The sequence below is a fragment of the Agelaius phoeniceus genome, chromosome 3 (assembly GCF_051311805.1).
Source record: "Agelaius phoeniceus isolate bAgePho1 chromosome 3, bAgePho1.hap1, whole genome shotgun sequence".
Classification (NCBI taxonomy): Eukaryota; Metazoa; Chordata; class Aves; order Passeriformes; family Icteridae; genus Agelaius; species Agelaius phoeniceus.
The window spans coordinates 105,201,641-105,215,785 of NC_135267.1; the positions used below are offsets into that span (position 1 = coordinate 105,201,641).

General features: G+C 45.6%; 1 protein-coding gene across 33 annotated transcripts in view; it reads right to left on the minus strand.

Moving 5' to 3' along the window:
* The window catches only part of NRXN1 (neurexin 1), a 681,323-nt gene that overhangs the window by 261,346 nt on the left and 405,832 nt on the right, over positions 1 to 14,145 (minus strand). For 2 of the 33 annotated variants that reach the window (XM_054628796.2, XM_077176078.1), the window contains exon 1: positions 10,667 to 11,807. The exons of 29 other annotated variants lie outside the window; for them this stretch is intronic. In XM_054628796.2, the coding sequence (XP_054484771.1) occupies positions 10,667 to 10,907 (241 nt within the window). In that variant the 5' untranslated portion in view covers positions 10,908 to 11,807. Of the gene's footprint in view, positions 1 to 10,666; positions 11,814 to 14,145 lie in introns of those variants that run through there. 2 more of the 33 variants (XM_054628794.2, XM_054628795.2) reach the window with 2 other exon arrangements.

Below are 14,145 nucleotides of genomic sequence, written 5' to 3' on the forward strand. Positions count from 1 at the left end.
CAAGGGTTCCATATTGCTAGAGTTTCATACCTCCTTGATGCTTTGTGCAGACAGCTCCTCTAGTACAGACTCTTCCTTGTCCTTGCAGTAGCCAACTGACTCTAGCTCCCACCAATCCACTCTTTTATAACACTGTTCTTATTGGTTACAGGTGTGGCCTGTTAACATCAGGCCTGCTCCTAATCTTTAGTAATTGGTTCAGCTGCAACTCTTTAGGGGATAAGATTACATTCTATACCACCTTCATTTACCCATCCTGTATCCCCCTACATCCTATGTCTTTACAAACCCCTTTTTCTGTTTTGTTTTTTTTTCTACATGTCAGTTCTGTGAATTCCACAGTGTGACCTACAAAGCAAAGGAAGGATGAGTGGTACTTGTTCAGTAATTGTTTAAATGCTCCGAGATCTTAGCATTGGCACAACACAATGGAATGAAACAGCAACACAGAACTCAAGTCTTTAATTCCTTTTCCCATTCCAGGCTGCTGTGTGACTTATGGAAAGATGCTTTTCACATTTAGGCAGGCAAAGCTGTGTGTGTTCCTGGGAATAACCACATGGCTGCTCCTTAACAAGCACAAGCAAAGGCAGAGCAGAACAACCCCTAAGCTGTGTTGTGCTGGTTTGGTTTGACACACAGCAGTGGGAAGAGCCCTGCCCAAGGAATGGCTCCCAGAGGGATGACTGAAGCCTGGCATATGCTGAGGCAGCATGGGATCTGCTCTGAGCTGTGCCAGTGGAGAACAGGGTGTTACACACCCTGGCCATGCCCCAGCTCCGGCTCTCACACCGCGGGCAAGTGCACGAGGGGCACAGAGGGAATTCTCAGGTGGCCAATCTGGCCAGTGTGGGATTTCTTTGAGTCATTCAGGAGGACATGAATGCAAAGCTGATTCAGTGTGTCTCAGCTCCCCTCTGTGAAACAGGAATAACCATCCCAGACAAGCCTGTGCCAAGACAGGCAGCAGCTCTGGAGAGACAGCAGTGCATATGCAGAACAAGGGTTAATGCATGTGCTACTTTTCCACGTGACAGAAACAGAGGGGTTTTAGCAACGTTGAACTCATTTACACTGAGTCTCATTTAGCCATAATGACTGCTCATTTTCTCCCTCTGATCTTCCTTTTTCTCCAAACTATACTTTGTCAATTAACTGACACTGACAGAAGACAAAAGTACCACCACACACTGTATGCACATATAAATTTTTTCCTAGATTACATATATCTTTAAGTTTTTTTCTCTCTCAATTAATTACACTTGGAAAAATGAAATAAGGGAGTGATTATCAAATAGCCAGCTGAACTCAAGCTAATGACTTGAAACAAACAAATAGTTTGTGCAAAATCCTGACCTATTTATTTACTCACAGCACTGTTGCCATGACCAGCTTAGGATAAGTCTTTCTCACATCTCCAGCAGTAACCTTGTACTGAAACACTGACATTCATCCCTATCTCAAATGCCAGCAAAACCAATACAGGACACACTGATTTCACTGAAACCACCTTTCCAAAGCCTGTAAGTTCCCTGGCATGAAAATGTTATACTTCAAGAACAAATAGGATCTCAGGAATCAAGTGAGTCACCTGTGATTTATATCAGCATCAATAGCTGCCTCTGTTGATATGTAGAAGATACATCACATGTTTTCCCCAGTTTAATTATTTACCTTTGCTGACCTCAGGCTCTTTGAAGCTAAGTTTCTGCACACTTATGTGGGAGCTGCACTTTCATTTAGATAATCATATAACAGCCAAAACCACTGCCAGCTACTACTGCAATTTAAATGTCTGGGTTAGGCATTTATGGGCCACTGTCCTTCCTAGCAGACCAATAACTCCTCTTATCTACATGCTTAACTGCAGTTTTGTAATGTTTTGCACAGTAAGAAAGTCAAACATTTCAAAATGAGATGTTTGTTTTTGCTGTTTTTGCTGCAAAATAATGTTGCTACTATTCTTTCTTCACCAAGTTCTCCCTCTAAATGCCATACAGTGGATTTTACTACACTCATGTCAGACAACAGCTAAAGCTGTCAAATTGTGCTGAGTGGTGGAAAGAAGCTTCAAGAGCTAATGTGAGAAAATGCTACAAAAGTTAAAAAGCATCATTACAAAATTAGTTCTGCCTTCAATCTTATTGTATGACTGGTTCCTATTAGATGTCAGCACAGTCAAAATGATCATTTGGCCTATGTACCCTCATACATAACACCTTCTAGCCAACAATTTATAACACCACCATAGATACAGGACTCAAAAAATAAAGTCTTCTAATAGAGGAGGTATAATGGGAGCAGTCACACTCCCCCAAATTCAGTAGAATTTCCAAGAAACAAAAAGTTCTTTGGGAAAACATTTAAGCAATAAAATAACTGCAGTCTTTACCCACACCTTCACTTGCCCATCTAATGTTCTATTTAGCCTCACTTGAGATAACAGGTTATTTACAAAGAGGACATCCACAGCTCTTCTATGTTGTTTTTTTTTTTTTTTTTTTGAGTAATCAACAGCAGTATTTGAGAGCTGCTCTGAATGCCAGGCTTGGGGTACATGCCCCAGGCAGATTTAAAATCACAGCAAGACAAACTGCAAACACAAACCAGCCTGAGAAGAGGATGAGTGGAAAGATGGGGCTTGGATGAGCGCCACAGAATGTTCTGACCAACTGGGACACCAGGATTTTAGGATGCATCCATTTAGACACAGCCAAAGGGGCTAATCTCACATCTGTTGTTTTGTCACAACTTCTAAACTCCTCTCTGTGGGCACTGACTATCCAAACCCAAAATAACGGCATGATTCAATTCATGCTCATATGTTTTCCATAAATATGGCAATTCATTATATTCATTGAAAGCTCCCTCTTAATTCTTGTCATGTGAAATAAAGTGAGCACATCCACTAACTACATCAAAAATTTCAAAAATACACGTGTTTGCATTATTATTTGCAATATATTCATCACAGTTTAGGCAGCATTGTTTCAGGGAGGGGGACCAGGACAGAAAGGCTGTGCACTTGAGACACATCCTGTCTGACAGAGGCAAAACAAATCAGGTCATGAAGTGGAAATTTTGGGCTTGACCTCAATAAAATCAAGTCAGGCTTGAGTCAATGATTGGAAACATTAGTGCCTTTTGTAGCACTCGGTTCCTTCATCTCCACTGGTCAGTCAGGAATTTGTCCCCACTTTCTCTTCACCAAGAGGGCTCTAGAGCTGCAAGCACTGAGAAACACAGCCAACTCCAGTGACACAAAAATGCAAACATGGATTAAGACTATATCTGATTCTTCTTCAAGGTAGAGAAACTTTCTCATGTTTTTTTGAAATTTCTCCAAGTCTAGTCATTCTCTGTTCTTTATTTTACAAATGCAGATGAGCTGAATTAATTAAGTAAATTAGAGAAGCCCTAACTCAGTTGCAGATATGCAGGGATAAAAGAACACATTTAGAAAGCAGTCAACTTGCTTTAGAAGCTTGTTGGCATTTCTTTGCATGCACAGCTGCAGTAAAAGAGAGCTAAAGAAAGAGTGAACACTTCTAACATTTTGGAGTAGTTGTCCAAGGGCATCCCCTGCTAAGGCTCTCGAACTGCAGAAGGATCTGAGCAAATCTTCTGTTGCTGAGCCTCTGTCTCTCCATGTTTGAGCAGCAAGCTCTTCAGGGCATACCTAGCTATGGATACAAAAGGAAGACTTGTCCTTGTGCCACTTACAGTTCAAATATATGGAACGAACAAACAAAAGCAAAAAAAGTGCATTCCTCACCTCTCCAGGTAAACCCTGCCTCATCTCCAGACTTGTCTGGATTTCTGGGACTCAGGATCCCAGATATCATGTACTTATTGTATATACACACTTACTTTGTCAACCAAGCCCCAGAAAAAAAAAAAATCGTTTTGATTCTTAGGCCACCTACAGTGCATGAGCCAGTCATACCCTTAAACTGGGCTGTTTTGGTGGATTTGACCATTTCAGTGCTTTCAGAAATCCAGAATTATTTTTCTAAAGTGATTCAACAATCATGGGTCAGAGATGATGACTGCTTCGAAGCATGGTACCCTCCCTACCAACTTATCCCAGTCCTATGGAGTGATATCCAGCAGTAACATCTGCTTTTTCTTCCCTCCTCCTTTCCCACTTTATTTCACTGGCTCATTTTTTCAGTCAGTTAAGGGCAAAGGAATAATTAATTCTATTCTTCTGACCAGTTGCATCTGTGGTTAGTGACTATTGTCACTGAGAAGTTTTTTAACATTTTCAACTCTTAGAGAAACTCTCTCTTTTCCAGCTCACCACTATGGAATATTTTCTCATTATCACAGAACAACCATGATATGTAAGAGCATGCAAATGCCTGTGAATAAATGTATATAAAGTCATGAGAAAGAGGCAGGGAAGACCCTTTCAGACATCCATGTAGCTATTCAGAAGGAAAATAATATCTAAATTATGGTAAGTACATGACCCCTCTATTTTTGTTACTTTTAATTGTATAGAATACTGGTTTTATATATAATAAACTTTCTTTCATCAAATTAGACTATTCCATTCTCCTCATAATCACAGCTACATTCACAACTCAGCTTATTATCACAGCAAGATCTATCAGCTGTGCCTACACTGTATTTACAAACTAGAAAGGAAGTTGTTAGCTTAGAAAAATGCATTACAGATACTGTGATAGACATGGGGACATCAAACTTAATCACGGAGAGATAGATTAACTGAGTCTGGGGAAAGACAAGAAAGAGGTCACCAATGTCATCTTGATTGCTCAGAAAGGTTAAGGACCACTGCAAACCTTGACCAAGGACAGACAATAGATAAACTTCAGTGAACTAAACTAAGTGATCCACTGAAGTCACAATAATCAAGCTTGGTTTACCATGGTAATGACCATCTGGGTGAGAAAGGGGAGAAAATATTAGAACCGCAGAATGGGTTGTGCTTAAATCACACTGGGCATAGTGCTTTTGTCTATAGAGTTCTCCCTTGGAGTAAAATGAAGAGACAGAAGGAAATTTCCCTTAAAGCCAAGTCAACTTTTCACTATCAGAAAAAAATCCATCTTTGAAAATTAGAAACAGCGGGAAGTACACTGCATTGAATGCTAAATTAATTTCTTCTGATAACTTATTTCAAACAGTATTTGATTAAAAGACAATAGACATGCTTTAAATCTAAAAAACATGGTTACCACAGGCTGAGGCAAAAGTGGTGTTGCTGATAAGTGACAACAGCATTGTTATTTGTTTAGCTCTTGTAAAGGCACCCCAGTCAATCAATAGCTATGCATGTACCAAGGCAGTGGGACTTGTATAAAGATGCTTATCAGAAATCCATGGGCAACATTCCACTTTTGATTACAGTGCTGCAGACTGTCCCCAATCCTGCTGAAGACTGGGTGCCTCCTTGACAAGCCATACTGACAGAAATAATAATATAGAAACCCCAGTTGCTAATATGCATATCCAACTGCACAGCCAATTAACCACTAGGCTGACTGAAATTGCTTTGTTATTCACTCCTTTCCAACTGATGTTAATACTTTGGCAGCTGATGGGGATAATAACTGATGGAGCATATTGGAAATTTTGAAAGGGGATATAAAATTTGTATAATTTAAAGACGTTGAGAAAGCTACTATGCTTTACAGTCTTAAAACCTGAAAATGTCTAAATGTTTTGTGTAAGAAGTACTCAGAGCAGGAGAGCCAGAATGTATTGGAAAATCTGTGAATGAAATGGAGGCATTTAAAAAGATTGTGATATACAAACAGGTTTGAAATAACATTAAAAAAGGCAATTATAAGATGAAAACGAGACTTTTCCACCTCTACCTCTAACATCACACTGAGTAACAATGCTTGAACATCTGGAAACATTTACATTTGATGTTTTAATTAAAATATAACTCTTTCCTGCAACATAAACGCATTGTAACCAAAAATGTCATTTCATTAACCCTAATCCCTCAAACTATTTAATTTATTATCTTTATATAACAAAGTAACAATTCCAGTTTATTAAAACATACTAAATGGCCATGAAGTTACTTTCACCTACACTCATAAGTCAGGGGTTTCTTACAAAAATAAAACATTTCCCGTACATCATAGGGACATCTTTCAAAGATGTCTGGGTCATTTATTTCACAATGGTAGTATAAATTATTTCACTGCCATGCTGCAAGTCTAGTCCTGCATTTCTTATTTGGTGAAAACTCCTGTGGAGTTCAACAGACATCCTCCCTGAGCAAGAGCTGCCTGACCAGGCGGCTTTGTACTCCAGTGAGCTGGTGACTCTGCTGCAGAAGTCTCTCCAAATGAACATCATTTGGGTGACTCCAGTGCCCATGAGCTCTGCCAACAACTGTGAAACAGAGCCTGGAAGAAGCTGGCCTAGCTCAGGAGTGGGAGATCAGTGTGTGTGTCCCTGCTGCCACATCATGCTCTGGATGGGAAACACTGGAGGAGTGGATGTGCTGTGGTAACACACCATCCTCAGCTCCAAAACCTGCCAACTTTTATTCCTCAAAACTCTCATTTTCCACAGACCCATTCTTCCTGCCTAGGAATTTGGCTGCTGAAGCTCAACCTCCTAAATCCCTCTACTGTTCCACCACAAAGGTCCCTAGAACCAACCCAAGCTGCCAGGTTCTTAAAACCAGCTCCTAGAACCCCATTCTGTTTACTTCAGAACATTACTCTGTTCTTCAAACAGAACCCCATTCTGTTTACTGCTAAACCACTAAACCTAAACTGCTAAACCTAAACCACTGGCCCACATGTTGGTCCTAAGCCTCAGCAAGTCAAAATTCTTCTGGCACTCAGGTCCTTAAGTGCTCAACCCCTACTACACACAGAACTCAGCTCTTTCTTTTCTGCCCGTGAGCACGTGGACCCTATTCCCTCCCCATTTTTGCTTTTTCTTTCCAAGAACATTCACATACCAACATGCAGATTTCATTACTCACCTCCTGGCTCCTATTCCCACAAATTTAAAAAAGAAAAAAGAATCAGTTTGTATTTAGCCTTAACAAGATCCTGAGAGCACAGGAAGCAGAAGTAACAGAAGTGGACACACTGTACTTGCCATTTGGTAACTGAACTGGGGAGCCATAAATGAGTAGACAGTAAAGAAGTGCTTGCAGGAAGACAGGAGTGAATGAGGATGATGACAGCCATTCATATGGCTACACTTTTAACATATTCAACACACAATTTTCCTTTCACACATCATCCATCATGTCCCTGGATTCTTAAAGAAACAGCCTTTCTTAATTCAAAGTTAACAAGGAAGTTGCAACCTCTTTCCTTTTTTATGGGTTTTGCCATGGACCATCCCTGCTTGTGTAACCTAGAGTATGAACTGAACTATGCACTCAAAAAAACCCCAAAAAGACAGACTTCATGGTAGATACAGCTATAGAAAAAGCAATAGCCACCTTCTTAAATGGATCAAGAAGGACATAAATCATCAAATAAACCACGTGCTACAATAGACCACTGGTGAGGGCTGAGCAGTGTATGTTTTATATTTATGAACATTTGTCTTTCTTTTACTTCTCAAGACTTCTTTTTACATTGTTGATGTCATGATCCACAGAATTATTTTCTTATTCATTCCTGTGGTTAAACTTTCTAATCTTTCACCCATCTTTCACCTGAGTTTAATGAGAGTCAGAAAGCAAAATTGAAAAATCATTTGGTCAGGCTTGAAAGATGTTTAATTTTTACTTTTAGTGCATTAAAAGATTGTGTGCTGAACTCCTTTTTGTCTAATATGGTGAGCTAATTGCTTGGTTGGGATTCTGTTTATGTCTCTGTGAGGCACAATACTGTCCACTAAAACCACAGGAGCTCACACTACTAAGCAAAATCCCAGCAAAATTACCTGATGAGAATGTTAGCAGCAAGACTGTGGTTTGTTTTTTTTTAAAGAAATGGAAGAAATCCAACCATGCTGGGCTTTTGGCTTTGCTCATACTACTAGCTGAAATTGTGTTGGCTCAAGGAAAACTGAAAGATAAAAAAATTAAGCCCAAGAGATTGGGGGTGTCAGGGCTAGCCAGTGCCAGGGGTAAAGGGGAAGGGTGTGGATGTCTGAGCACTGTGGTGACGTTTATTGAGTGCCTGAACAAAGTGATCATTCCTCCTTCCTTTCACACTTCTAATTCACCATATTAGAGAGCAATGCTTCCATTTGGGATCGACTAATTGACCTGTCCTAAAAGCTCTTTTCTACTTTTAGCAGGTGTGATGCTACAAAAAAGCTCACAAAGTAACAAAAAAAAAAAAAAAAAAAGAAGATTCTATGAGCTCACCACGAAAACTGCAATTTTTAATGTACAATCGTGTTAGAGGAGAACAAAATTCGTTATTAATTCTGCAAAACTGAGCTAAGCTTGAGGGATACAAGCCTGAGAAGCAAATTCTCACCTGGCTAAGCCAGCAGGGGCTAGGGACTCTGGAGAAGAGCAGGTAAGGAACAAGCACACACACAGACACACACACACACACACTCCCTCCTTCCTCCCCCAGTTCCCTCTGACGGATGCTCAGAGATGCAGTGCTGGGCTCCACAGGAACTGTGCCCAACACTGCTCAACCTGAGACAGAAATGCTTCTTCTGTCAGGCTTACAGAAGCAAATGGGAACACCTCTCTGAAGAATTAATATTGAAAAGAACCAAATGTTTTGGAATGCTGTCAGATAGCAGAATTTCTCACAGACATAGGAAAGCAAAGACACTTTGTGTTATCAAGCAAACATTCTGAAATGCCACCTTATGACAGAGAACATCACTCTTTTCATAGAATCAGCTACTTAACTTCTGGAGAGGCTCCTGGGCTTCCTATGAAGTCCTTAAGTGGCAGCTCCACCCCTTCATATTTCATTTTCTTTAACAAGACTTATTTCTTCTGAGAAACCTGCCTTTTTACACATCACCCTTCAACTGGGTCCAAGGTAATGTTTTCAAAAACTGGCAAAAGGTGTGATTTTAAAATGCTTTCTAAGGAATCATAGCTGGTACCCCTACAATTATGTTTCTTTTCCCCTCATCCTTTTAGCCTTCCCTCAAATGAATAGCAAGCCCCTACATGGCATCCCCATATGGGCAGAAATTGAGAGAATAATAAGCATATAGACACATATGTGCACACACATACATCTTTAGTTCTCCCCTGTAGCACATACATTACAGAACATGCAGCATTCTCAATCTTGCACTGCCTCAAGTGCACTATAGAGAAGAGTGGTGGCCTGAATTTCTCAATTGTTTTGCTTTTAGTTAGACCAGTCATATAAGTTTTTTAAAAAATAACAAAATGCTTAAGAAGAGGCATTTCTGTGCACTTTTCTAGCAGTTATGTATCAAAGGGTATTTAGCACACAGTGGGGATTTTCAGGTAAACAACGCTACTGCTTCCACCAATACCGGCATTGTTAATCACTGGAAAAAATCCAATAATTCCTAACTACCTCGTGCCTGCAACTAGGTCATCTTCCACAGAGAAGCAGAGGTTAGGTACAAGATCTGGTTTTTTACTTTGCAAAGAGCCTGTAAATGACATCGCATGGTCGTGCAAATGAAGCAAGGCAAGACGAGAAAATGAAGAAGAATGAAGCTGTATAATCTAATCAGAAACCAACAAGGGGGTTTCTTTATCTTCTCTTCCTCCCTCGGAGACAAAGGGAGGCTTTAAATCCCTAAAACACAGTCTGGTGTTTCGCTTTCTTTGACAGCTTTTGGTCCTACCGAACATATGTAATGCACACTTATTCTGCATGTATTGATGTGCAGCTTCTCGCAAGTCTGCGTGCAAAAAGAAAGAGAACTGCACGGGGGCTCTCCAAAAGGCACTGAAGCAGCTTCCTGTCACTTCAGAAACTAACTACCGGAGCACTGTCGTTCTTAAGCAAGATGTATTTGCACTTGGAAAGAATTTCATCTCCGTCCCTTTGCTGCCCGCTACAGCGGGCATCGCCTCCCTCCTTCGCTGTGCCAGCGCTTACCGCTCCCCCGATCCCCAGCATAATGAGCTGACCTTTGCTTTAGTTCATCGACTTTCCACCAAGGTAATGAACTGGAAGCAGCGCGATCATCACCAGCGGTGTGAGCAGCGCACCGGCTCCCTCCCCGCCCCTCGCCCCTCGCCGGGGTCCCCGGGCGCCCAGCCCTGCCCTGCCCCCGCCCTGGGGCCGGCTTGCCCTGGCCCTGTGTCCCCGCACCGGGGCAGGGAGGGGACGGCGACTGGCGGGGGGGGACGAGGCGGGGCGCTCCCAGCCCAGGGCCGCAGCTCCGGGCGCCTCCGGGCTGGGCTTTCCCCCGCTGCGGCGGGGCAGGGAGCGGCGGGGAGCGGGAAATCTGCGCTCCAGCGCCTGCCCCGCGCCCGCGGACCCCGCAGCGACCCCGCGGGGCGCACGGCACCCACACGCCGCCAGCCCCGGGGGATGCCCGGCGGCCCCGCCAGCATCCCCCGCCCCACCGGGAGCACCGGGACGGGCCCGGCCCCGCAGCCCGGCCCTTCCTTCTCCGCCGTGCTCCTCATGCTCCCCCCGAGCCCGGCGCAGCCCCGGCAGACCGCGGGGTCTGACCTCCGCGGGGCGGCGCGCCCCCGACCGCGCAGGCACCGAGCGGCACCCGAACCCACCGTGTCCGCCTCGCAAGGAAGCCGGTGACCTGTAGATAGCGATAGGCACTGAATGATGTTTGCTGCTGCCGTGGAAATGGTGAATGTGGTGAGCGCCCAAACTGGAGGCGCCCCACGCCACCCCAAGGAGGCCGCTGAGAGTGAGCGGGACTATCCAGAGCAGGGCCAAGCGGCCGCCGGCGCTGCTGCTGCCGCTGCTGGCGGGTCCCGGCTCCGGGCTGCCCCTAAGGAGCCCCCCCATCCTCCGGTGCGCGGCGAGCCGGCCCGCGGCGTCCTCGGGAGGAGCGGCAGCCACAGCAACGGAGGCAAACTTTGGGCAGAGGCGCTCGCACACTCGCACACGGCGCTGGCTGCAGCTCACGGCACCAGGCGAGCCATCTCTTCCCTTTGGGAAAGCCTATGAGGATCCTTTTCTCCAGGTCTTCTTCTACCCAAAACAATCCGAGACATAGTCAGAGAATCCAGGCAGTTCAGAGCCTTCGCAAAGAGGTGGAAGCGGGGAAAAGCCCCGTGGCCAAACAATCGTTAGTTTCAGCTTTCCCGGGGCTGGTGCTCATTAACAATACTCCACAGTTGCAAGGGCTACGAGAACGCCAAGCATTCCCCCATCCTCAGTAATCCACAGTGTAGCCAATCATGCCACATTTCTGCTAAGAAAGAGAAAAGGGGATGCCACTCCATCAGCCAGCGCTGGGAAAGCAGAGAAAAATCAAACTGCTGCTCTTCCCTCCATTCATCTCCAAACTGGTGAGCCCTCACCGAGCGAGCTCTCTCCCGGCGCGCACACACACTCACACTCGCGAACACACACTCACACACTCGCACACGCCGCCAGACAATAATCAGGCTGCTCCGGCAAGCTCAGTGGTCTGGCTATTGACAGTAATACCCGAGGATGTTTTCAGGGAGAATAGTGCACCCTTATGAAAGAAGCTGGGAAAGAAAAAAAAATAAAAATAAAAATAAGCATGCTTGCGAGGAGCAGGGCTATGCAAATCTGCAGTCTCCGAACAGCAAATCGCTGAGGCTTGGATGCAATGCAGAGGACGAGCCTATGTTAAAGAGGGAGGCTGAGTTCAGCTCCCACACAGTCGCGCTGCCTCTCCTCAGCCTTTCGGGAGCCGCGCACTTCCAGAACGCGGCTGGGGCGGTGTGGAGGGGACACACACACACACACACACACTCACTCATACACACACTCACACACTCTCACACGCCTCTCCTCCCCACCCGCGCCGCGGAGTCAGCAGCACGGCAGGAGCACTTCCCCTCCTCCGACAGTTCAGAGGTACCAGTGTCTCGAAAACCCACTTTCATCTTAAAAAAGAACGATTTGGGGGTCTTTTAATTGGCCTAAACTTCGCCCATCAGATGTTTCCCTCCGTCTATTCGGGCACCGGCTGTGATTATCCGGTCATTACACACACGGCGCCGAACAAAGAGTTACCGGGATTTTCTCCGGCACTACTCAACTACCGCACCTCGGCCGCCCACCGCAGCCACAAGCTGGGCTGGAAAAAAAAAAAACAAAAATCCTTTCTGGGCTGAGCCCCCCTCGTTTCCCCGCAGCTGCAGGGCGGCGCCGGCAGCTCCCGCATCGCCGCCCGGCTGCGGGGCTCGCCCCACGCCTACCCCCAAAACAGGGCGGAGGGCTCCCCTACACCATCACCAGCCTCGCACAGACACACACACAGAGCCGAGGGTGCCATGGGAGCCGATGTCACGTTCAAAAGCCGAGGGTCGGTATGCTAAGGGCTAACCCATCACCCCGCGGCGGGTGCTGCGCCCCCCGGAGCCGGGCGCGGAGGCGCAGCCCCTGCAGTACCGCACCTGGGCACAGCAGGGTGTGCGAGCCGCACACTCCCGGCCCTCCTTTCCTCCTCCTTCCCTCCCTCCTCCCCCGCTCCCAGCCTGCCGTGGATCTTGTGCCATGCCTTCAGCAGCATGAGATCATGGGTGCGGGTAGCGGATGCGTGAAAGCGAGAGGGCGAGCGGTGGGCGTGAGAATGGGGTGGGTTTTTGTTGTTTTTTTTTTTCTATACATTTCGCGTTAATCTAAACGAAAACCGCTGCAATTCGCCGAGGCGCTAATTCCCGCGGGTGCGAAGGGAAGTCACAACCTTTGCTCAGCCGCGTAGGCTGAGGAACGAGAAAGGTTTTTGGCCCTGCTCAGCCCAAGGAGGATCGCTGCCCCCGGCCACAGAAACACCCTTTGCCGCGGGGTCGTGCCGGGAGGCCACGAAAAGATCCCGAAGCCCCGGAGCAACGCCGAGCAAAAGTGGCTGCTCCTGCCCTGCCCACCTGGACGAGTCGCATCGCAGCCTCGCCACGCACGCAAAGTTTTGCCAAGACGCCGAGGTAAATTATAACTAAGCCTTAAGGCAGCGAGGAAAGCAGCACTGCCCGAGCCCTTTCTGCGCTCCCTGGAAGGGCAGGCACGCATCCCGAAGGAAGCCCGCACCCGCCTCGGCCGCCCTGTAACACCCCCGGCTCGCCAGAGGGAAAGGCAGCTTAGGAGGAAGTCAGTTTTCCAACCTGTCTCCAAAAGCCTCCATGTGAGAGAAGAAACACCAATTTTTCAAACTATCAGCTTTCAACTGTCATGCACTGTCACCTCCTAAAAAAATAAAAGACAGTAATTTCTCTAAGTTTCGGAGTTAGGGAAAGAAGGAGAAAAGGGTAGGAAACCTTAAAGAAAAGTCAGCCTGGACTCGACAGCTCTCATAAAATTAAACCTCCTGATATATGTTTCCTGTTGATGGAAGTAATGTGTGTTAGAAACTTCATCCATAAATACCACTAGGTTTTCTATCAATCTGACTCAGGAAACAAAATATTTCAGTCACTGGAACCAGTTTTTCATTAAACTGTTCACATGTTGCTGCCGTTTTAGAAACAGGCAGTAGTTAACTTGACTGTTTTTAATGATTCTAGACATCCTACAGACGAGGAACTTAAAATTGTTATCACTCCTCTGAAATAGGAAGCCGGTATTGCCAACCGTGTAACGATGCAGTTGGCAACACAATTGTGCAGATAAAATTTCAGCTGGCAAGCCCTGTCTAGACTAACTTTGCTTGGCAGTGCTGTTTCAAGGCTGCCATCGGGATTGCGCTACCTTACAGCGGGAGTTTCCTTGTCAGCACCCAGGAAATCATGGCTCCATCCCCACTGGGGGATTCCCCATTAGGTGTGTCACCTTGCTGAGAGAGGCTTTCCACAGGTGCCTTCCAGCCTGAGCACAGTTTGTTCAACTTTGGGGGAAGATCCACTTGGGCGTGGATTCGGAAGGACTTGGTGGAAGCACTCTGTGTTGTTATAGATCTTTGTAGTTTGAGTACCTTAACCTAAATTATTGCTCCATCTGCCATCTACTTTAGGCCGGGGAGGCCTAAAGTGCTTAAAAAACAAGGACAAATGAATAAAATGTTTAGGTACTTCCAAGGTACTTAATGTAATATTTTACTGAAGATAAAAGC